This window comes from Chroicocephalus ridibundus, chromosome 3 (assembly GCF_963924245.1).
Source record: "Chroicocephalus ridibundus chromosome 3, bChrRid1.1, whole genome shotgun sequence".
NCBI classification, from domain to species: domain Eukaryota; kingdom Metazoa; phylum Chordata; class Aves; order Charadriiformes; family Laridae; genus Chroicocephalus; species Chroicocephalus ridibundus.
The window spans coordinates 101472197-101495873 of record NC_086286.1 but is presented as its reverse complement, the minus strand read 5'-3'; the positions used below and the strand labels follow the sequence as shown (position 1 = coordinate 101495873).

General features: G+C 39.5%; 1 protein-coding gene across 3 annotated transcripts; it reads right to left on the bottom strand.

The window, feature by feature from the left end:
• Nucleotides 1-257: 257 nt before the first annotated feature.
• RAB23 (RAB23, member RAS oncogene family) lies at nt 258-14566 on the bottom strand. 3 transcript variants are annotated; one of them, XR_010070440.1, is made up of 8 exons: nt 14410-14566; nt 12535-12736; nt 11617-11702; nt 8945-9101; nt 7382-7464; nt 6009-6101; nt 4919-5140; nt 258-3354 (listed from the first exon to the last, which is right to left on the bottom strand). XR_010070440.1 is itself a non-coding variant. In XM_063330281.1 (7 exons), exons 2-7 carry the CDS (start codon nt 12687-12689, stop codon nt 5001-5003), a joined length of 714 nt encoding a protein of 237 aa, XP_063186351.1. In that variant the 5' UTR covers nt 12690-12736; nt 14406-14566; the 3' UTR covers nt 258-5000. The 3 variants fall into 3 exon arrangements, 2 of the variants coding, with proteins under 2 accessions (XP_063186351.1, XP_063186350.1); XM_063330281.1 differs by having other exon boundaries at nt 258-5140; nt 14406-14566; XM_063330280.1 differs by having other exon boundaries at nt 258-5140.
• Between the last annotated feature and the right edge of the window lie 9111 nt (nt 14567-23677).

Sequence of the window (23677 nt, the reverse complement as noted above, 5' to 3'; positions counted from 1 at the left end):
GACCAATCGTGAAAAATGCACTGACCAGGAGCAGAACAGAATCTCTATTTTGTGTTTGACCCGTGCGGTGCAGAAATCGAGAGACAGGAGCTCAGGAACAGCGTTTCTGTTAGTTGGGGGTGCCCAGACTTGTTGCGGGGAGGCCACCTAACGCCAGCTGCCTGGGATCCCAGCTGCTGGCAACACCCAGGCTGGAATTGGACACACGAGTTTCTTGAGCGGATTCAGGTTGCGCAGTGACAGGGTTACGGCAATAGCTTTTTGAAAATTAATACACTGACAATTTAATAGAACCACAAACATCGTGACCTGTATCAGAGCAAACAGTAATCAAACAAACATGTTTAAATTGCGTGATACAACTGATGGCACTTACAAGAGAACAGCAGAATTAACTCGTAGGGATTTTACAGGAACGGCATACACAGAATATTCAGTTTTAAACATTTATTTTTCCACTTGAGGATTTACTGTAAGTTGACTTTTTTTTCTAAAAATATATTACGTTTACTTGAGATCACAATGGTGATAAAAACAGTTATGTACATTATCTGTTTTAACCATTCAGATTCACATGAACTTGGAAATAAGAGTACGTCATTCATTAGTAACGATGCATCTTTATCCTCACAATGAGAGTGGTATTTCTCCTGGTCCAGACTAATTTTTACTTATTTTTTCTGATCAACTTCAGTTGGTTCTGCTGAACCACCTTTAAGTCGGCAAGAGAAGAACGAACCCTCACTCCAGAAGTTATTTATCAGTATTCCCCTACTGCTAGAAACCTGAGCATGAGTCTAGTTCGGTGCTGGGACTCACCTGGCTTTGAGATGACTCATACAGAACACTTCGACGTGGAACTGTTTGAAGGTTTTCTCTTCGTCTATTATAGCACCTTTCGTCTTAAATCTAAACATTGCTGCAGTTTTTCTTCTATAATTTTAATAACCTATTAGGATGCCATATTTAACAGAGAGAAGTATTCGTCAATATTGTTTGAGAATTTAAAAGAAAAGAAAAAAAGATACACGCAACTGTTTGCTTCCTACAAAAAGCTGGCCAGGTAGTTTTGATGAAATGAGGCTTGTTGGACAACACTCGCTCTCTGGCTTAGGTACAACTAGCGTGCAGGAACTGCAACGTCAGCCCACGGTCTATGATAACAGTTAGAAAAGCAGCAGGGACTTCGGTACCGTCACAGGAATCCAAGAAGTGGGTTTGTTAAGTCTGCTGTAGGACCAAATTCCTACACGAGGGTTCTGCAGTGCGAGTAATTAATTCTGTTATTAACCGGTAGCTATCAACTTGAACAGATGAATAACGAGGTTCAAAGTGCACATTCACACACTACAACGCACGTACCCCTGCACAGCCTCCAGGCAGTACGACGTGTCCAGCCGCTCGGGTCCCTATAGCACAACACACATCTACACACGTGACGCAAAGGAAAACGTACTGTCAGACAGACTGTCGCCCAATAACAGAGAGGGGAAAAAAAAAAAAAAAAGACAAATTTTGCTGAAGCATGAAAAAATTAAACAGGAAATCAGACTGACAGTATGGTAATCAGGCATTTTGACTCAAAACTGTAAGCGTTGCCTTAAGAAAACACTGAAAATAAGAAAGCTTCAAAATCGTCTTTTAAGTGGAATATTTAATTTTTTTTTTTAAATTAACCACACACACAGAAGCACAAAAGTCTTAGTGTCATCGGTCTTACAACTTTGAGATTTGTTATTTCCAGTCGGAAATACATCCCTAGCGTTACCGCTTTGCATCAAACGGTGCCCTGCTTACTGGGAGAACACCCATTCACTGAATGGATACAACACGGGAGCCACAGATGCTTCAGCGTCATGCTCTTCACTGAACGCCCATGTCACTAAGGCATTAACAATGACCCAAGTTTTCTACTAGTGGTAGCGCTGTCAGCCGAAAGCAGAGCATTTTTGGCAAGATTCAGACAATACATCCAATGAGCCATTCGAGAGATATTAACGGGTGAAAGAGGAGTGCAATTAGCTTAGTCTCACAGAGCAAAAGTCGTGTCTTGCGGTAGGAAGATCTGTTCCTCGGAATCCAGGCTGCCCACCTGCCACGGGCCTAACAGCTACGCTCTCTTCCACCACGCAGTCACACAGGTGCACAGAGAAGGGCATTTTTATTACCAGCTCTGCGCCTGTAGCTTTTGGTAACTGAAATATATGGTATTTTAACGAGAATGGGGCAATGTTTATAATAAAAATTATTCACAAGGGACAACGTGAGTGCTAAACGTTTAGGCATGTCTCTTCATCCAAAAGGCGAAAGTTACTCCCACTGAACGGCAATGTGAACACCTAAGGATTCCTGCAATATGCAAGTCATCTAGTTTACGTCTACACACTAACCCCAGTAGGATAAAAATTTAATTTTCAAGCAGCGTACATGCAGAGCGCTTCCAGCAAAAGGCTAATTTGGACAGTCTCCATCTCAGCTGTATTGGAGAACAAGCACTGCAAAGTCACAACAAAGAAAGAGCCGCTTCAGATTTCAGGTGGGAATGAAATTAACACTCAGTTACCCAACGCTGCAAATACAGATTCCTATGGTAAAGTATGTGTACTAAATTTCACCATATCCTAAATTTAGCAATTGTCTCCACCTATGAAAATTTCTACTGAGTTTTCAGTCCTTCAAACAGTGGTTTGTAATGACAGACCTTAAATACAAATGGCTTATGTAATAATACGACGTCTACATTATTACACGTAATAGTACAAACGGTCATCATACATAATAAAGACTTATTTTTCAGTCCTCTGTACAAAGTCAAACAAGGCAAAAAAGATGTTTCAGACACTTTGTGGTTTTGTTTCGTTTTCAAGAAAAAAAAAAAAAAGAATAAAAAAATGTGAAACCGGCAGGCAGACAATGGAATGTAAAAGTTTCCATGTTAAAAACACCAAAATTCTTCATGCACACACTTCTGTCCTACATCCTGAAGTTGTAAGGTGGCCCCATGATGCACAGTCGTGTCTTATCCTAAGTACCTTACTTCTTAAATTGCTAAGACAGATAGGACTTGACTCCATTTACACATACATACAGCGATGAAATGCACTTGTTAAAAAATGAAGGCCTTTATCCAAGAGAAAATATAGGAAAAGTTAACGGTGAAGAACACAGAGTTTTGCTGCCATGGCAAAGGAGATTGAGCGCCTTGAAGGCCGCCTTCTTGCCAGCAACGGGAGATGCTCTAACAGCTTGTCAAAGAAACAACGGTACTCGGTAGAAAGTCTAATACAGTAAACATAAAAGACAGAGTTCAGAGATCTTTAGTGTTTGTGCATAACTTGCCACCCACTTCTCTCCCTGCAGACAGCGGGGAAAAAAAAAAAAGTACGTTTCAGTTTTCATACTCATTGACTTAGAAACAAAGTCAGCCAAGCTTCCGACAGGAATTCACACAGTGAAAAGTCCTTCCTCCAAAAATATACAGAATCGTTCAACTCCTTTTCATTCTCATACATCGTTTAAAAAACTATTAAAACTCTGATTTTTTTTTTCAAGCAGCATATTTTGCATTTGTCACCGGCAGGTTTGTTGTAGAAATCCTAGAAAGTTAAAATTATATCATACCATACAAAAACATGTAAACAAAATGGATATTTTTTAAAAGGCATGCATGCTCTTGAAGAGGATTAAAAAGTGTTTATTTTTGGTAAATAAAAGATACCTTGCTTAGCATTTTTAAAAGCACCTTAGTGATTTAGGAGCCTAAGCCCAAATAACTTAAGTTTAGATTTGGGCTCCTAAACATCTAAATCAATTCTGTAAAATTACTTAAGCACTTTGAAAAATTTTTGCCATGTCTCTGAACTTGCAGAATGAGATTTTCTGTAACCAGCAGCTAACTTTGAATCTGAGACAACGTTCAAGAACGTCTCATTAATGTAATTCAGTCATCAGCTGCAATTTTTTGGATCCCCATAACTTCGTTTATGGTATCTATGAAAAATTTTTCCAAGGTAGATAGATATTCTGTGACACCGCTTTGCAAGTTCCTTTTTCATAGGCAACACAGGATACAACAATCAAATTTGAACAGGAATATGATTATATTAAATGTTCCTCCTGAATAACTATTAGTGTCAAAGACTGTGTTATTTGTTCAACCTGTTAAGACTGAGAAAAACAAACTTACAAAAACATCTGTAGCGCAGCATTAGGTAAGAAGAAGGAGCATTTTTGGCACCATACATTTTTAAATCTAAGCTTTTAGGCCCAAAGTATAGCAAGTTAAACGTACACAGTGGCAGCTGGGAAACCCTCATCTGAAATACAACATTTTTAAAGGATTTTTTTTTTTTTGAAGATGCTATTTTGTAATCATCAGCTGATCTCCATGTAATGTATACACTGGAATTTAGCCTAAATATTCGTACCAAATGTTTACATATATACCTTAGCACTCATATGTATAATACAAGTATATTGCACCCACAGAACGGCCAGAATCCATGTTAATCTAGTCAGGCATAAAACGTAGTGTCTTCTTTTTGCTCTTCATTTATCTTCTTAGTGTACTGACTAACCAATTTAACATTTTCTTTGAAATTTAGTTGCCAGGTTGCTACTTTACCTTGGGCCATAGCGTTATGGTCTGTACCTATATTGGTAAGTGTTATCCTGAAGTTACATGTGCTTTGCAATTCAGCAATACCTAGCTGATAGCTCTGGAAATAATTCCTTGAAAAAGGAGAAGCTTGCCTAATTTTTTTTACGAAGTGCACGGGGCAACCAACGATTCTGTGTTTTGCCAGCAGGTGTCTCACTCCACACACCAAAAAAACACCGCATCAGCAAGTTTATATAAATCCACCCTCTATCAAGGATCCCATAGGCACAAGATTTGCTAAAGCACTGGTAAAAATACCTCTACAGCTGGCTTTATTCTGTACTCAATTGCACAACTTCATCCAATTCGCTGGGCTGGTCTTTCTTCCTCCAAAAGTGGTCTAAGGTATGCTGCAGTTGCTAAAAGGGCTTCTGGTTTTCTTGGTCCTCTGTTTGTTTGGTCTAAGGTTGATGACATCTCCACCATTAAGAGTGCTAGAATTTTGGTTGGCGTGACTTCCACCAGCTGTATTAAAAACACCTACGGAATTTAAAGACAAGAAAAGTATTTGTGGTTCTTTACTTCTTGCAGCATAATACATTAACACTTAAGACGCAACACTTAACTAGCATAGCAGTGCACCTCAAATGCATACTCGTACTTTTTAAAGGCTCATTCCATTTCTGGGTCAATTTTGCAGCTAAATTTGAAGTAAAGCCAGTTGGAATTACTAGCTAGGAAGTATTTAAAGCCAGTATACATCTATGTAATTGAAGGGCAGCATATACACTCATCTGCGTGTGCGTATGCTACTCATTGCATGGTAGCAAAAGTTATGGTTAGTTGAGTAATACAGTAAAAGAAAAACATGACAATTTTAAAGTTGGAAACTTTGCTGAGATGAAGGTAAGGAAAAAACGTGAATAAAAAGGGAGTGTTTTAAGGAAAATAGATGAACTGACTCAGAAACGCTTTAGAGAAGGAGTACAGTAGTTCAGTGTTCCCTTACAAAAGGCAGTTTACAAAGACCTTCTGATTACACGCCAGATTCTTTCACCATGAGTCTCTTGTAAATCTGCACCAAGATGAGTAACGCAAATACTAATTACATTAAAAAAACAACAAGCATCCTTTCTCAAGTCCTTACACAATGTTTGTTTAAATGAATTTAATAAAAGGGCACTTGACAAACATTAGCTAGAAACTTCAGTACACCAGTTTGACGGTCTTGTAACTTTAGAGAGTCACAAAGTTATTTCACAGAAGGAAAGGAGACAATATCCTAAGACAGAAAGGTAATAATTAAGACCCCAATTCACCCTGTACTAACTCCATAAGGAAACAAAGGAGACCATAAGCTTTGATGGCACAAAGTACTGTTTCAGGTTTTTTATTACAGTATACATACCAATCTTGTTACTGCTTGTATGTACTAGTTCTGGATCTTCTGCTGTTTGTTGCTTCAGCCTTTGAAGATATTTATCAGCCAAATACTTAAAAACTGGAATGTTAAAAAGAAAAAAGCGACATCAGAGTGTGCCTAAAAATAATCTTCCTATCAGTAATAACACCTCTGGATCAAAATTCTGCGTGGTGACACCAGTGCATTCGACACCAGAGGTTTAGCACGACCTGGTGATGATTGTGTCTGGCAGGCCTGTGCAGAATCCAGATTAGACCAGTGTCTACCCAGGTCTCAGAGTTTGCCGTACCAGGCTCTTGCACAGCAGACAGAAACATCTCAGCACTCCTGTCATAAAGCTGGCACATGCATATTGCTAAGTGTTCCAATTCATGCAACCTGCAACTTTTTAAAGTTATGTCAGAATTTTTTATATATACATATATACACACACACACACTTTTGCAAGAAACCTTAGAATAGTAACAGTTATGTAAAGTAAGACTATGGGTAAAACTTGGCAGCAACATTTTTCTCATCAACTAATGCTGCCCCCATTTGTATTGGGGTAAAAAAGTCAACCTAGGATTCTGAAAAAATCTACAATATAAGAGAATTCTCAGAATCCTAGATGTGTTATGATTATTTAAATTTGTAATTAATTTACTTAACTCCTGTAAAGATGATACAGAAACATTCTACATTTTCTCTTGCAGATCTTTTTTCCAAGGTGAATGACATTAACAGAGAAGAAACAGTTAGTTTACTACTAAGTTTGCCTGATTAAGCGAAAAAATAAGTTATCAGAGTCTGCAATTCACTACTGTTCAAACCTACCCCACAAAAGACAGCGGAAGAATTTTCTAACAGTACTCTTATGAAATTAAATATATACATTAAAAAGTGATACTTGGGAACGAATAAAATGTCACCAGTATACAAAAGGCTGCAAGAGATCCCATCTTTTAATGTACTTTATTTAAAGATAACTAAACTATGAAATAATTATTTATATAAATTATTAGCTATTAATAATTACAAAATAATCTGTTCAACAATTTGTATATTGTAGTAACTGAACTTCTACATAGAAGTTTTTTCAAAGCTCAGTGCCTACTGACAGTCATTAGGAGTAAGCAGCCGTAACACACTGGCGTTTCTAAATACTGAAGCTACGCGCTGTTTGTGGAAGAGAAGGGACAGATGTACATGAAGAAACGGGCCTAACATACCGCTATCAAGTAATTCTAGTTATGTTTAAAGTGGGCTCCTAAGAAATACAGAAAGGATTGCAACAACATGGGAAGTAACAGATCAGCTCCAAACCAGAGAGGTACAGCAGAGGGCAGGACAGACACCTGCTCTGCTCTCTCTCCTACCTTCAGTTACGTTTAGGTCTTCCTTCACAGATGCTCGGTAGAACCTTAATTTTAGCTTTTTTGCCAGCGCTTCTGCCTCTTCACTGCACAAAAGAAGAAGAATTTGTACATACTAATTTGTATTATTTGCCAGCATTTATTCTTAATAGACAAAATGCTTTGTGGTAAGTTAAACATGACTAAGTGGGTAAGAAACTCAGTCAGGCAAAAAAATACCTGATCCCTAACTTCTTTACAATATCTCCACTATGACAAGAAAGTATTTTACATGCAGTTTCTTTATGACCAAAAGCGATTGCTTTTCAGTATTTGACTTCGTTAACTAAAATTTCCCAGAGTTCAGACAGCTGTCAGTGAAACCAAAAGGAAGGAGGCTGTAATTAACAGCACTAGAATCAGAACAATTACCACTGCAAAGTCAAAACAACAACAACAAAGTAATCCTTAAGTATATTTTAATGAAGTAGTAGACTATGCAATCAGACGAGTGCAGAGATGAAATGAAGAATTATTTTTTTCTGTGAAGTGAAAGAAAACTTGCGCTAAATTTTAAGGAAAAGTTGAGGAAACACGAAAAATTCACCAAGGCAAATCACATCATCAGAAAGATGAAGTTACTGAGGCAGACGGAGCATTCTGAGAACAAAACCTGAGTGACATACCATGAATAAAGGAGGAGTTCAAATGCAATTTTGCTTTTCCTTTGAAAAATCCATAGTATTCTTTGCAGAGGGAGGACAAGCTGATTTATGGCATCAATGATAGCAAACAGAGAACAAAGCAAGCCAGTGCAGGAAACAACGAAAAGAAGAAATAATTTAAATCTCTCAGGAAGATGGTAGAAATAAAGAAGTGGAGAATGATCAGCTTCATCATGCAATATTTTCTACATGAAAGGCTGTGGCAAATGAAAGTTAGCATTTGTTAAGCTGATTTTATGGCAAGAATGAAATTGGTCACATATACAAACACGGAATGAATTGACAGTAAAATCCATAGAGAAAAATATAGCGAAGAAGGACCAGCACCATGCAGTTTGAGAATATTAACAGATATGGATTTTGGTAGAGTTATAATGTTTTGATAAAAATGAGCAATAAAAACAAATTAAAGAAAAGCGAAACCAAAAAATATTAAGATACTTTTTCAAACAACCTGTTTAATACTACTACTTCATTTTATCTAGCATTCACTAGCCAAGCTAGACAACGTAACTTCACTGGTGCACAGCACAGTTTAACAGTAACTAAATTTAACACGAGAGAAAATTTACAGTTTTAGGATTTCTGATTAAAAAAAAAAGAGAGAAAATCATATCATGGCACAACCAAACTCTTAATGCTATTCTTATTTTTTTTTTTTTGGCTGTCACTTCAGAAGAAGGCGTGAAGCAAACAGAAAGCTCCTAGCTCGGCAAGCACATCTGCCCAAGTAACTACACTCACGCAGCAATACCTGTATCTTAAGTCTTCACCAGAACTCCCTCAGATTTGGGGTTTTTTTAAACATATGTATACAGGGGGCATGTATTGTTCTTTAAAAACAGTAAGATAAAACTCCTACTTCTTTATACAAGAGTCATCAAGAAGATCAATCTTATTCTGCACAAGAACTGTGGGAATGTCTCCAACTTCAGTCATGACCTTCTCCTTCCAGGTAGGGATGGCTTTGAAGGACTCTCTGTCAGTTGTAGAAAACACCAGAACACAAGCCTGGGCTCCTAGAAATATAAAAATAAATACGAAAAACTCAACAAATATTAAAAACAAAAAAAAAGAATCATCATATATAATGTATTTCAAATATGAGGGATTTTTCAAGTTTCTTCCGTAAAAGTGCACTTTTACCACCAGCTTGTGTCAAAAAGTCTCCAAATGAAAATAGACTGCCGGATTATTTTGATCATTATATCCATTATTCACGATGGCTACGGGTTTGTTACCTTTCAAGTTATTTCCAGCACCGTGTATGTATACAAAGGAAAGGAGAGGGTGTGGAAAGGCTGGAAAAAGGAAAACAGATGTTTGCTTATTGCTCACTCTTTTCCAGATAGCAAATACTTTTCTGTATGCAGTATCTCTAAAGCTCACTTCACATTATTCTTTGCACTACAGCAATCTGGATTCTGAAAAGCAGAAAATTTAAGTTTTCAGAGGAAGTTGTGATTATTTCAGGGAAACTGTTTAGTAGCTTTTTGGAGAAAGTAAGTGTGTTGCTAATTCATACTCATTCTGTCACAGCACTATGATAAATTATTGAAAATGTTTTGTACCATTTTTGTTATGGTTTTGCAACAGTGTTAGCAAACAATAATTAAAACCCATGGATACTGAGAAGGTACTTCCACATTTGAAATATTAGCGAGTGGTCTTTTGACTCTCCAGTACCCCTTTGTTACCCTCATGGGCATGCAGCTACACCAGCTGCACATTTCATACACAGAAAACTTCATGATAAATCCACTGGCAGCTCGAATTTTGTTTCTCTGCAAGGCTGAATCAATTTGGTCCCTGGACAAGAAGGGCTCAGAAACAGACTCTGAGGCATTCATTGTGTGACCATGGATAGGCTGCTGATCCCTGAAGAACTGACAATACACAAGGTTCCAGGGGAGTGTGTAAGCCCTAATGATAGTGGGACAGTGACCTGTGGGAGAGGCAGACTTTGAAGTATCAACCAGCATCTATCTTACCTACTTTAGAGGTGTCCTCCCCTTATCAGCAATAATTGGCAATGAAATCTTTGCATTTCCAAAGTAAGCTTGACCTTTTGCTTCTATAATATTGTGCTTGCAGACCCAATGCTACATCAAAATTGCATTCCAGGCTCTTGTAATTTCCCTTGTCCTTCGTAAGTCAAAGTCTAGTGCGGAACAGTCATTGTATCTAATAGCTTGAACTGTTAATACACCCATCATGCTGTCTACGATGTGTATCCACGGGATGACTATCTCCTATTTCACAGCAGCCTCTTCGGTACAAAGATCCTGAAGGTAGAGATCTAACTGTACCATGCTGGGCACGAGTCATGAGCAAGATTCCAAGATATGCCCTAAGCGAGGCCAGTAAGTGTACTTTGAAGTTCTTCTGAACACTCCATATTTTAGAATACCAGTCCCAGCAATGAGGAGAAAAAGACTGTGGCTTAGAATAATTGAGGAGTGCAAAGCACACGAGAGAACTGAAGGCCAGGAGAGTAAAAAGAAAGCTCCAAGAGAATCAAGCAGTACCTTCTAAAATTCATATGCTCAACTTGTCAGCTGTAAAATAGCAGAATGATCTATTCCCACATGAGGATCAAAAGAAGTAGAAAAAAAAATATCTTTCTCTGAAGAAATCGTAATCATCAATTACAAGTGACAACCAGAAATATTACAAAAAACCCTGTTAGTTGCCAAAAATGGTCATGAGATATGAAAAGGTCAGAGGACTATAGCACCCTGAAACAGCATGGCATAACTATTATTTTATCTCTAAATGAAGTAATTTTTCTAAGATTTTATACCATAGTGATATATTTTTCCCAGTCATCAGGTGATTAGTTTGACAAGAACTAATGATGGAATCTTTGCCAAGTCATTCATCTCTCTCATGTTTAAAAAAAAAAAAAAAGGAAAGATTTTCACAACCACTGTTAAACTATACGCAAAAGAAAGCCCAGGTGTGCAATTTGTAACTGCCTAAATAGATAACCTAACTTTGGATGACTGAATAATAGAGTTTCTATTTTATGAAGTACATAGGCTTTCCTCATTACTCCGTTGTGTTAACGTGTTCAAGGCAGTCTGTACTAGCAAGAGAACTGTTGTGCCTAGTAAACTATCTTTCTAGGATGACTGGAGGATTTTTTTTCCTGTTGGATTAATTTCCAAGTGCCCCAGTAATAGTTTTTGGAACATTTACAAATAAATGTCTTAAAGAAGTAAGAAAACCCTTTTAGAGAGAAAAATAAAATTTCGCATTTGTCTGTCTGAATGGCTAAATTCTGTGCAGATATTGGTCTCATCTTGTTGTTTTTTAAAGGGCACTACTGAGCATCCTGCATAAAGTCATGCTTAATTAAGACAAGGATCTTACATGAAGGGGAAAAAAATTTAAGAACTGAAAAAAGGTAAACTAAACATGCTTTGCACACACACGAAATAACTAAAATTCTTCATACAGAGATAGGAAAATATCTTAGAGATGCGCAGACCAAAAAAAACAACTGCCAAGTAACAAACATGGTATTTTCACCTCTATAGTAGGCCTTAGTTATTGCATCAAATTCTTCTTGACCCGCAGTGTCCCATAACATTAGCCTGACATCCTCATCATTAACTCTGAAATAAACAACACAGTTTTTGTAATCAATACAACAAACAAGAGCAATTGAAAACAACTGACATGGAAATATTTCTATGTCTACAATGTAAGAGTAATTCAGTTCAAATTCAACTTCATTTAAACATAACGTAGTTCAGTATTGATAACGGTTCACCTCTGTAACATGCTACGGCAGCAGTCCCCTGATTACATTACATGCTCTTTCCCGACAATCCATGTTACGTTTTCCTCCTCCTCGCATTTCCCTCTTTGGGGAAAAATACAGACTTCAAAACAAAACTTAGGTGCCTGAATAACGGCCCTTTTGTCTTTTTAATCAGCTTACAAAATTTATAGAATTTTCTTACTTCACATTACCATAGTATTTTCCATTTTAGCAAACATAATTGGGTATTATCTATTTATATTACACAGAGACTAAATCTATAGCATATTTAATTTTTTCCCCAGTCATTCAAGCCTATATTGGCTAATAAATTTGTGCAATCATTTTATCATAAGCACTTCCACTTCCTCCACAAGAAATAAAAAATAAAAAAAAAATTAAAATCAACAGGTGGTAGAATACAAAGGGAACTTGTCAAAAAGCTTAGTACGATAGAGGTTCCAAATTTTATTTTGCTTTTCATCTATAATTCTAAGCCTTGGATGGAAAACAGAGTGATATAATTTCAGCCCACTGTGCAAGAGAGAAAGCAACTCCCTTTACTGTGCTTTGGAGACAGCAGGCCTTAGGTTTCAAACCTTTGTAAATCTTAGGATTACAACAGAACAAAGAAACAGAGGGAAAGGTAAAAATCAAGAGTATGGCAGCTGTTTAATACATACTGGATTTGTCTTTCCAGGAAATCTACACCAATAGTTTTCTTGTAGTCTTTTGTAAAAATCCCCTTGCAATATCGCTGAATCATACTGGACTTCCCAACAGCTCCATTTCCTACTACCACCACCTTGATGGCCACCTCCATATCTTCTTCCAACATCTTTGCAGCCCAAGTGACTCTCTGGCTTATTCAGGAAACTACTGATTCTGTAAACAAAGTAAATAGCTACATTCATTAAAATGCTGTGAATAGAAGCAAGAGGAAAGATGACCACACATTAGGGTTCACACAGTCAGTACAGTCCATTTCCAGCTCTGCCACAGACTGCTTAAATGACCTCAGGCGAGTTATTTAACCAGTCTGTACTTCGATTTGCCACTTATTAATTGGCAATTTATATGACTGTATTGTCACATGTTGATTATGTTCCTGATGCTCCACTGCTAACACGTACAAGACGCTCAACTGATCAACCTAGCACATATTATGAGTCTGAAGTATGGCAACTTCTACCTTCAGCCACTCTTCTCTTATACGCAGTTCAGGTTATCATCACCTAACATCAACACTGACATAAAACCTGTATCATTTTGTGGTGATATCCCTTACTCCAGTTCTTATGAACTTGTCGAAATTTGTCTTTGTGGGGAATTAGGTTAAAAAAAACCAAAATCAATGTGTGCTCTTTTCTTTTTTTTTTTTTGCACGTGAATCAAAACACTAAACATACTAAATATTACTGGATAATTCTGAAGATTGTGTGTTGTTTCCCAAAGGTCTTTTTTTTAAAACAAGAAATTGAATAATCCAACCGTCTTAAAACATTTTTTTAATGTTTAAACTTTTAGGTAATTTATCTTATCAATACTCCATACACAAGTTAGTTACGCTCAAAACGCCTGTATCATAAGTATATTAGGTTTAACTACAATCTCACACCACACAGCCACTCCGGGGGGGGGCACCTAATTTCCCTCTGTTTTAATTTTGCTGTCGCTGAATTAAGTAGAGACAAAACCAAGATGCTGAAGTAGTCGGACAAAGTTCACGTATAGCGCATATAGTTCCGTACAGCGCAGACGGAGATTTCCATAGAAACTAAAATTCCCACGTACAAAAATGGAAAATATTTGACTTGGCTTAACGTAAAGATAGCTCATTCAAGTTTCGGTGGTGGTTTTTTTTGTTTTGGGTTTGTTTTTTTTTTTTGTCGGGGGGAGGAGGGTTGGGGTTTTTTTTGTTGTTTTTTCTTAATGGGGAAGAAACAGATATAGAAAGAGAAGAGAAAGGAGACAGAGGCTAAGCATCCCCCGCGTTCTGCAGTGCCGGGCCATCAACCGACCCTTCGCATCTGCAGAGCGGCAAATTTCCTCCCCTGAGGAAAAAAAAGCATCCCTTCTGTCAAAGGAGGGGAAAAAACACCGGTTTTACAGACTGTGCCCATCGCCGCACCCCGCGCTGGGAGAGCCGGGCTACCCGACACCCCGGCTCGCCTCAACCGCGGGTCATGTTTCGGGACTGCCTCTGGCTGCATTCAACACTAGTGTATATATATTTTTTTTCTTATCAGATATTAGGCAAGCAGGGTTAACACGGCCGCTAGTCGGCCCCGGGGGCTCCGCATGGCCATTTTAAGCGAGGACCAGCGCTCGGTACAGACAGCCCGTCGGTGCCAGGGGGGCTGCCCGCGGCCATCTCCCGGCCCTGCCGCCGCGGCCGCACTGAGGGCGGAGGCCGGGCCGGCCGCCCCGGCCCCCCTCCCGCCGCCCCGACCCCTCCAGCCCCGCTCCCGCCGCCTCCCCGACCCCGCTCCCCGGCTGCCCGCCAGCACCCTCCCGCCTCGGGGCCCCGATTCCCGCTCGCGGCCCCTCTCACCAACCCCCGTCGGGAGCGGGGCGGGCGGCGCTCCCGCAGAGGGCACGGCGGCGGCGGCTCCGCCTCAGCGAGGGAGGGAGGCAGGGAAGGGGAGAAGGAGGGAAGGCGAAAGGAAACCGCTCGCTGGGGCCGACCCAACCCGGACGCACATCCCGGCTCCCCCGCCCGGAAACACCGTCAGGACCGGGGGCGCCGCTCGGGGAGGCGCCCGCCCGCTGCCTCCGCCCCCGCGGCGGCGGCCCCCGGCCCTCCCATCCTTTGGGAGCCGCTCCCGTGGGGTTTGGCGTCGGGCCCGCTGGCCGCCCGAGTCGAGGAAGAAGCGAGGGTGAGGTGGCGGGTGGGATGTGCCTGCCTGGTCCTGAGGGGTTTCCCTCTGGGTTCCTGAGGAAGGATCCGAGCGCGGCTGGTCTTCCGGGGCCCCGGGGGCGTTCATCCCTGCGCCTCGCTTCCTGCCCGGCGGCCCGTCTTCCTCACCTCGCCTTCCATGGGAAACAAACCCCTGTGGGACCACCCAGGGGCTTTCGCCAGGCCGTCCCTGAAGGCGGCTGCCGTCCCTGTGGGTAGCACCCCTTCTTCTTCACCAAGGTGTGACCGCACCAGGCTCAGCCCATCAACATGGCACATAGAATCTTACCATAGAACTGTTTAGGTTGGAAGGGCCCTTAAAGACCATCTAGTTCCAGCCCCCCTGCCATGGGCAGGGCACCTCCCACTAGACCAGGTTGCTCAAAGCCCCATCCAGCCTGGCCTTGAACACTTCCAGGGATGGGGCATCCACAGCTTCTCTGGGCAACCTGTTCCAGTGCCTCACCACCCTCACAGTAAAGACGTTTCTTCCTGATACCTAACGTAAATCTACCCTCTTCCAGTTTGAAACCATTACCGCTTGTCCTATCACTGCATGCCCTTGTAGAAAGTCCCTCTCCAGCTTTTGTCAGCCCCCTTCAGATACTGAAAGGCCGCGACAAGGTCTCCCCGGAGCCTTCACCAGGCTGAACAACCCCAACTCTTTCAGCCTGTCCTCACAGGAGAGGTGCTCCCACCCTCTATATATCAAACAGAATATGGTAATTTTTAGCATAATTGTAGACATGGTGGTCTTAAGATCTGAAGATGTTCTGGGTTTGGGTTTTTGTTTTGTTTTGTTTGTTTGTTTGTTTGTTTTTAAAGTTGGACTGATAAAAGATATCCCCTGCCTTAAAACCTCTTTCTCTTTTCATATTGCAAAGCACATCTTGTTGGCTGGGGTGGCAGCTTTCAGTGCTGCCCCCAGCACTTCTGCTACTCAAGTATGGCCGAGTAACACTCGGGCATTACTGAGTTCGGGTTGCTGAAAACTGCCTTGCACAACTAAGATTTCTTCATCCCTGTCCTGTGCTTCCCAAGGCTGCATCTTCACTGGAGAGTCAATTGATGTAGCACATTTATTGTACCTAAATAAATATGTTTTGGATTAGCACATTTTGCAGCTATGCCTCAAAAGAATAGTTAAATTTTATGCATGGTTTTTATTCTGAAATTTATGCTTTCATTTTGTTAATGCTGGCCCCGACTGTTAGTGTCGGAGTCTGTCTGATGCCAGGGCTTGTGTATGCCAAAAGGCCTTGAATTAGAGAGCCCTCCCATTAACTCAAAGATAAATTTATTGCCTGCCTAATACCAAAGTAATCATGTCAGAAATGGTCCTTATTGTACTTCCCAGGTTTCATCACGGGGGACGTGAGGTGCATGACTGGGATTCATCTCACCTAATACCTATATCGGAAACACGTGTATGGTGTGGTTCACCTTCAGGTGGCTGGCAGGTAGCCCAGGTGTTCCGCTCCCTCAGTTCCCTCCGTTGACTGGAAAGGCAGCCTGTGGCCACAGCTGTATAAGATTAGAGGAGATATGTCCTATCCTAAGTGCCCTAATTCGGGTAGTAAGTTAGTGAGTGCTGTAAAATCAGTTTTTAATTTTCTGACCTTCAAATTCCATATATTGGGTAATACTTTTATGAAGCGTGAGGCTAGAACATGTACTGTGACCTGTCTGGCATATTGGCGATGCGCAGATATTTCTTTGTGAAACCCCAACAACTCAGTGAGGCTAAACCATTCTAGCACCTTATGGCTATACTGAGAGCAATTCAGGAAACTTTTCTTACCATGTCCCACAAAGGAAAGAGAAGAAGGGAGGAACCGATACATTCACAGATTTCAAGGCTTTAGCATGTATGTGATTTGATGACTCATGATGAGGTCAGCCAGCTATGTGACTTGTTTGCAACTAAAAAGTTGTATCTCTCTTCAGTTTGTCTAAATTAAAATTCCGGTCACTGGATCTTACTACACCTTTTCACAGAGATTGACTAGCACCTACTCTTGGGCATCTTTTCCGTTTGCAGGTACCAGGATGCACTCATGAAATCAGCTGTGAAACTTCTCTTCAACAAACTGGATATCCCAAGCCCCATAAGACACCTATAACAATGCTAACTTTTCAGCATCTAGATCACTTTCTGTGACACTCCTTTGAACACTCTCCAGTATTTTGGTGCTGTAAGCAGATACACCAAATTTGAAAGCAAATTATACCAAATTAGCGTTAATAGTAGTAGTAGATGTACAGAGGTTAGGCAACTTCCTACCTTCTACTTTGTGTTCCCCTTTACAGATCCCTGAAAGGTCACGCTAATCCCTTTTGCCGTACCATTTCACCAAGGTCTCCTATTCAGAGAGATTTCTGCATATTCTCCTGTGATTACTCCTTTCCAAGTCATTTTTTTAACATGAGCATATAGCCCATGTTCTTTCTTTTTTTTTCCAGATGTATTACGGTGCAGTTAGCTACAATGAAGTTATTTTGTTTGATTGCAAATCAAATCAAATCAATCTGTAACAGGAAAGTAATGCCATCCTTTATTAAAGTCATCTGTTTGTTAACGGCAAGCTTTACATGAATATCATTGTCTGATTAATCAATAAAAATGTTAAATAATCTTTCACCAAGAGTCCTCAGGAGTCCCATTAGAGTCACTCCAGTTGCTGATATCTCCATAATCACAACTATGGTTTGCAATCTCTCAGTGAGGCAATTTAATGCATCTGCTGCATGCCCTGTTTTTTTTTCCACATCATGTATGCATTTCAGCCGATGCAATCCTGAAAAAAAAACCAACCAAAAGAGACAGCAACTTCTTGATATAATTTGTTTTCTGTGAAAATGTGCTGCATGCCGGACTTCTAGTCACTATATTTTTTTTAATGTCATGAAAATATTTCTATTTATGTATGTTTATATTTTATTATCAAAGCCTTTTAAAGTTGGATATTAATGTCGTTGCTCATATAGCATACCTCGTAGCTGAACTGCATGCTAATAAGTCATTAAGAATAAGATCATACAAAGGAGAACAAATAGGGTCAGAGACACAAGTGAATGTTGGTGTACTTCTTTGAGGGGGTGACTAAGATCACCACTTCCCACAAGCTCCTGAACTTACAGGGGTGACAGTGGACCTTGCCATGGCGAGGCATGCAGTGAGCTGCAGTGATTCCCCATCTCCAGCTTTCTCCCCGCTGTACTCCACTGCTTGACAAAGAGATCCGCTTAACACTCGCCAGGAGAGACGCTTCTCCGCAATCCAGCAGCTCATAGACACAAACCAACCGGACTTTTTGAAAGGTTTGAGTTGGAAGCCAAGGTTTGCCTCTCGAATCTGCTGCCACTGATATTCTTCATTATTCTTTTCTCTCTATATTCCCCCCCCCATTACTAAGAGCCATGCAAATTTGCAATTCTGACCTACTATTTTCTTCCAACCTACTATTTCTGTTGATACCAACTATTTATGTAGTTTTTATGTATTGTCCTCTCTATGATATCAGAAGAACCTATTTTCCAAAAAACACCTGTAAGGAATCATCTGAGTAGCCTAAAATAAAAATGATCCCAAGCTTTTCATTAGATTCCAAGCTTATACGTCACACCCAATACAGTGTCCTCTCAAGCAGTTTTATGTTTTCTTTCTTTTATTGAACAGAACCTCTGCTGAAAGTTGGGGAAAAACTATAAAACTCAGTTACAGGAATACATAGGTATGAAAAAAGCATTCACTTGAATGGCACAGTGTAAAAGTGTCAGTAGCTATGTGCTATTTTTTGACATGAGGCCTAGGTGTAAAAAGTAAAGTCCCATTTTTTAATCAATATTTGCTTGCTTTTTTGACACTAAAAATTTATTCTACAAATAATCCAGTTTTGCTTGGCATCTAAATGAAAAAACAGGCAAAAATAAGTTTTTAGACGCCATACCAAGCATTGCATTGCCATTTATTTTTCATTTCCATACTTTTCATTTGTACATCACATTCAATTTTAATTTTTATATATTTCACAAACATATAAAAATATGAATGTTGAATACATTCTTTTTGTATTTTTTGAAACTGATGATAGTATGGAATCATAGAATCACAGAATGGTTTGGGTTGGAAGGGACCTTAAAGACCATCTAGTTCCAACCCCCCTGCCCTGGGCAGGGACACCTCCCACTGGACCAGGCTGCTCAGAGCCCCATCCAGCCTGGCCTTGTATGATACAACCTGCCATTGCCGTTTTGTAATCCCAGGGTCAGGGCTAGGTCAACAAGGTCAGAGAAAGTAAGATGTGTTGCATTGAAGGATTTTTATGGCTATTTTTGTAATTCTGAACATACTGATGTTTACGACTGCAATTATTAATGCATTGTTACGTAACTCTTAAATAACTCTCCTATGAGGAGAAGTTAATGAGCCTTGAGATGTCAACAGTTCTGAAGAGGTTTCCCATGCCCAAGGCAATAGTTTCTGTGCTTAAGTGTAAATAAAGTAAATAAAACAAGATTAAATGCTGTCAGCAGTGCCTTCAACTAATTTCATCCAATATATTCAGCGATGCTGTTGAATTATCAGGTACAAACAGTGTCATACAATAACAAAGTAGAATTTCTAAATAGAGTTATTTCTGTTAACTCTATAGAGGCTGATAAAAAAATAATTGATCTGTGTGCTGTCTGTTTTCTGAGTAATAAAAATGCAAAGAGAAGAGAAATGGAAACATTTGAGGGCAACATCAGGATTTAAACACTAAATATTAGATAATTCAGTTATATATATTGAAGAATCATACGTAGTTTTAGTATTTGCTATAGCTTGCTTCATCTGGAAATGCATTTGCCCACAGAAAATGCTGAAAGTGTTTAAAGTTGTGTATATTCAGAGTTACTGATGAATCTATATTAGCAGAGTTGCTTGTACTAATGGACCTGTTATCTCTTCCTGCTCTTGCTCCTTTAAATATGTATCCAGTGAATGAAAAGTAATGGCTGCCTGAGAAAGAGGGATCCGCTACCACACCAGAAGGAAATAAAGATATTAATCTGAATTGGGTAATCACTTGAAAGTATGTCCTGGTAGCACAGGAAAGGCTTATGTAACAGTTGACAGACAACAAAGGTACGAAGACGTAGATAGCAAAGGAGGAACAGAGTCAAAATTAGCAATAAAGAGTTTGAAATTAAATATTTGCTACGGCATTAGCAACATATTCCCCTAGAAAAGCAGGTTCTGAATACTGCTTATCAATCTTTCGTATGATGGATCTTCAAATCAAAATTTCAGTGACCAGGGGGCAAAATGAGAAGTGCTAGAAGTAGAAATTATTTGGGGATAAGAAAACAACCCAAATACTCTTCTGATTAAAATTTGCTGCCGCGGGTAGCTGAAGAGAACTGTCTTGATGATGATCAGAGGGCTTAGGCAGTCAGAATTTCTTATTAGTAATTCATTCCTTTATTTAAATTTGGCAGGATATACAAACCCTTCTAAAGTACTTTGGAGAACGCAGCGCTTACCATAGTCAAGCAAACTATTGGTTTATTTTTGCTTTATTTTCAGGGAATGCTGTTGATTGGAGCATTACATCTGAATTTGGAGAATCTGGAGTGACAGAAATAAGTTTCAAGCTTACAGTGTTACATTTAGGCACCTGGGTTCAAATAAAACCATGTAACAGAGGCTCTAGGAGTTTTGGATATACTGAGGACTTACAGCTTGCCTGGAAATCAGTGGAGCAGAAGAATCTGAGTAACCTAGAAAACTTTACCTGTATACATACATACATACATATATGCATACATCTATATATATACACCTTGCAGTACATGTGCATATGTTGACTGGAACATCTTGTGAAAATGCATTTTTGTACTTCTGTGTATTTTGTGTATAAACATTTTGACAGCATTTCTGGGAAGAATTAAGCAGATAAAACAGAAACAAGATACAAGGAAGGTGACATGAATCCTGCAAAATTAAAAAGTTTCCAATTAACTGGTTTCTTAAAACTGTGAAGATTCTAATAGGAAAAAAAACCTGAAATATCGGCAGCAATCGTTACCATGGGGAAATCAGCTTGCTATTCAACAGGATAAAGTCAAGAGGTCTAAGAAGGTCAGAGGAAAGTAGACACTTCCGTTACTTTAGTTTTGAGAACTTGTTATGAAAATACATACAATTAATTAAAACAAAGCTACCCAGAGACCTGAGCTGTAAAGAGTTTTTCTTGCTACCCACTGTCGTTTGTAAGTGCTGTTCAGACTTTCTGCAGACCTGTATTTTAATCCTCATGTGAAACCAGAGGAAAACATTCCTATGAAGTGCAAAACCTTCCTAATGATAAAGGAACTGGAATCACCAGAATGCGGTAAGTTATAGTTAAGCGAGGTTGTTCTCAGAGGCAATTAGGCGTTTTACAAAGATAGTAATTTGCTTCTTTTCTGCATAAATACGTTGTCATTCATTGACATTTAGCGTCCCCCACATTTTTCAAGTTCTCTTTTGAGTCACTGAAGGCTTTATAGGAAGTAGATGATTTGAGAAATACCTTGTGTGACCTTATCTCTACTTGATGTCCAGATCGTGGCAGTCAGTAAGAGGTACTTAACCGGTGTAATAGCATTGGAAACTTGCAGTGGCAGGAATTAGAGGAAAAAAACATACACATGTGGATCCCTGTAACTAGGCATGTGATGTATTTGCCTGGTTGACAGATAGATTTTTATTATTTGAGAAACTTTTCAGGGACTGGAATCATTCATAATTGTCACATTAGTAGACGTGGAGAAAATCAGCTTTGTGTACAATGAGTCATATGTGTGCAAACTATTTTTGAAGTAAGCTAACGTCTTATGTGTGACTGATGTAACCTTATTTTAAACCTACTGTGATAGATCGAAGGTGTTAATTTACTGTATTGAGTAGTCAGCATCTCTGTGTCCTTATTTTTGGAAGCATTAGTTCTCCACATTACAAATTTTGCATGTTGACGGGTATCTTTGCAGACACTTGTTGCTAGAAAGCAGTTTAAATGTGGACTGCCACATTATGTGCTGTTATTCCAGTTTAGTCTGTGAAGTTTAGCCCATTTCAGACAAAAAATGCCATGAAACAAGCTAAATGTTTGAGATTATCATAAACCAATTTTGTCTCAGGACATGCATTTCTGAAATCAAGACACAGATAATCACCACCTGAATAAAGCTTTGAAATATTGCACTACTACAAAACAACACAAGTATTTGGGAAAAATGTTGCTATGATCTACCACAGCCAGGAAGAGGCTTGTATTTACCATATGTCACAGATCTGTCTATGTGATATCTCATCTGGTTTCTACTGTGAAATGCCATCTGTCTTGTACTCAAAATCTATGGAAAAGTAACTGCTGAACTGTGTAACGAAGAGATTGTGGATAAATATTTTGAGCTTAGTGTAGATCTGTAGGTATTTTATATTATTAACTATATATTTATGTAGATGTACAGTTATATTTTAGCAGAACATATAACAAAGTGAAAGTATACAATTATTAAGATGTTACCCTTTTGATATTTGCAGGTTAAGGAGACCTGTAAGAGATTCGTGATGCTGTGACCAGCCACTGGTAGATCGTATGGCAGACGGTATCTAATAAAGTATTCCATCTGCAGTTACATCTTAAACTTCATAGCACTGTGAGATGAACGTGTCCTAATAAACAAGTTTATAGATGAAATACATACCAAATAGGATGTTTTTGGCAGAGATGAAAATGCTCTACTTAGATTCTTACAGAAACGTGGATTTGCTTTTCCCCATGGTTAAGCCACAGAATCATAGAATCACAGAATGGTTTGGGTTGGAAGGGATCTTAAAGATCATCTAATTCCAACCCGCCTGCCGTGGGCAGGTGTAGGAATGTATCTGAGAGAAAATGGTCATGTGAGCCAGCCTCCCCACTATGAGAGATTAGATTAAGAGCAAAACAGGTGGTAGAAGACGGAATTAATACATAGGAAAAACGGGACTGAGAAGGCAGAAAACATGTTGTGCTAATGACTAAGCAATTTACGACGCAAATTCTTGTAACCAATCTGATGTGTGAACAAACTGCATGCACAGCGTGTGGACAGTGTAACTAGCTAATCAGAAATAGGCGAGTCGCTTATTATAATAAGCGATTCGCTTATATGCTACAACGCGGGGTATAAAAGATGATGATCTGTGCTTAATAAATGGCTTCTGTTGATTCACATTGGATCGTCTGGAGCCCGGTTATTTCTCCTCAGCCAGGGACACCTCCCACTAGACCAGGCTGCTCAAAGCCCCATCCAGCCTGGCCTTGAACACTTCCAGGGATGGGCCATCCACAGCTTCTCTGGGCAATTGTCTGCAGTCATGTAATGGCTTTGGTAATGTGGGACTTCAGAAAGTTGTTTCCTGAAGTATGTCAGGACTGAGTTTATATTGACTTTTAGATACTTTTGTAAGTATATTTACAAAATTTAACAGAATCTGTTTAAAAAAAACCCACCCTGAACTCCACTTACTGTCCTTTTCTTTACATAAACACAAAGAAAACTGTTAAATATAAATGAATATGCCAAAAAGGACACTCTACAAGAGTAAAGCAAGATATTTTGCAATAGAATCATAGAATCATAGAATCTTCATGGTTGGAAAGGACTTTTGAGATCATCGAGTCCAACCAAACAACCTACAATCTCTGCCACTAGAGCATGCCCTGAGGTGCCACATCTAGACATTTCTTAAACACCTCTAGGGATGGTGACTCAACCACCTCCCTGGGCAGGCTGTTCCAGTGCCTGACCACTCTTTCAGTAAAGTAATTCTTCCTAATATCTAATCTAAACCTCCCCTGCCGCAGCTTCAGACCATTTCCTCTGGTCCTGTCCTTATTCACCTGGGAGAA

Bases quoted from the DNA above. Each gene is read 5' to 3' on its own strand.
- RAB23 (XM_063330281.1), bottom strand. From the start codon at position 12,689: ATGTTGGAAGAAGATATGGAGGTGGCCATCAAGGTGGTGGTAGTAGGA. The intron at 7,465-8,944 runs GTAGGAGTTTTA...TCTTTTGTGCAG, and splicing joins GATGACTCTTGTATAAAGAA to TGAAGAGGCAGAAGCGCTGG. The intron at 5,141-6,008 runs GTATGTATACTG...TAAATTCCGTAG, and splicing joins TACAAGCAGTAACAAGATTG to GTGTTTTTAATACAGCTGGT.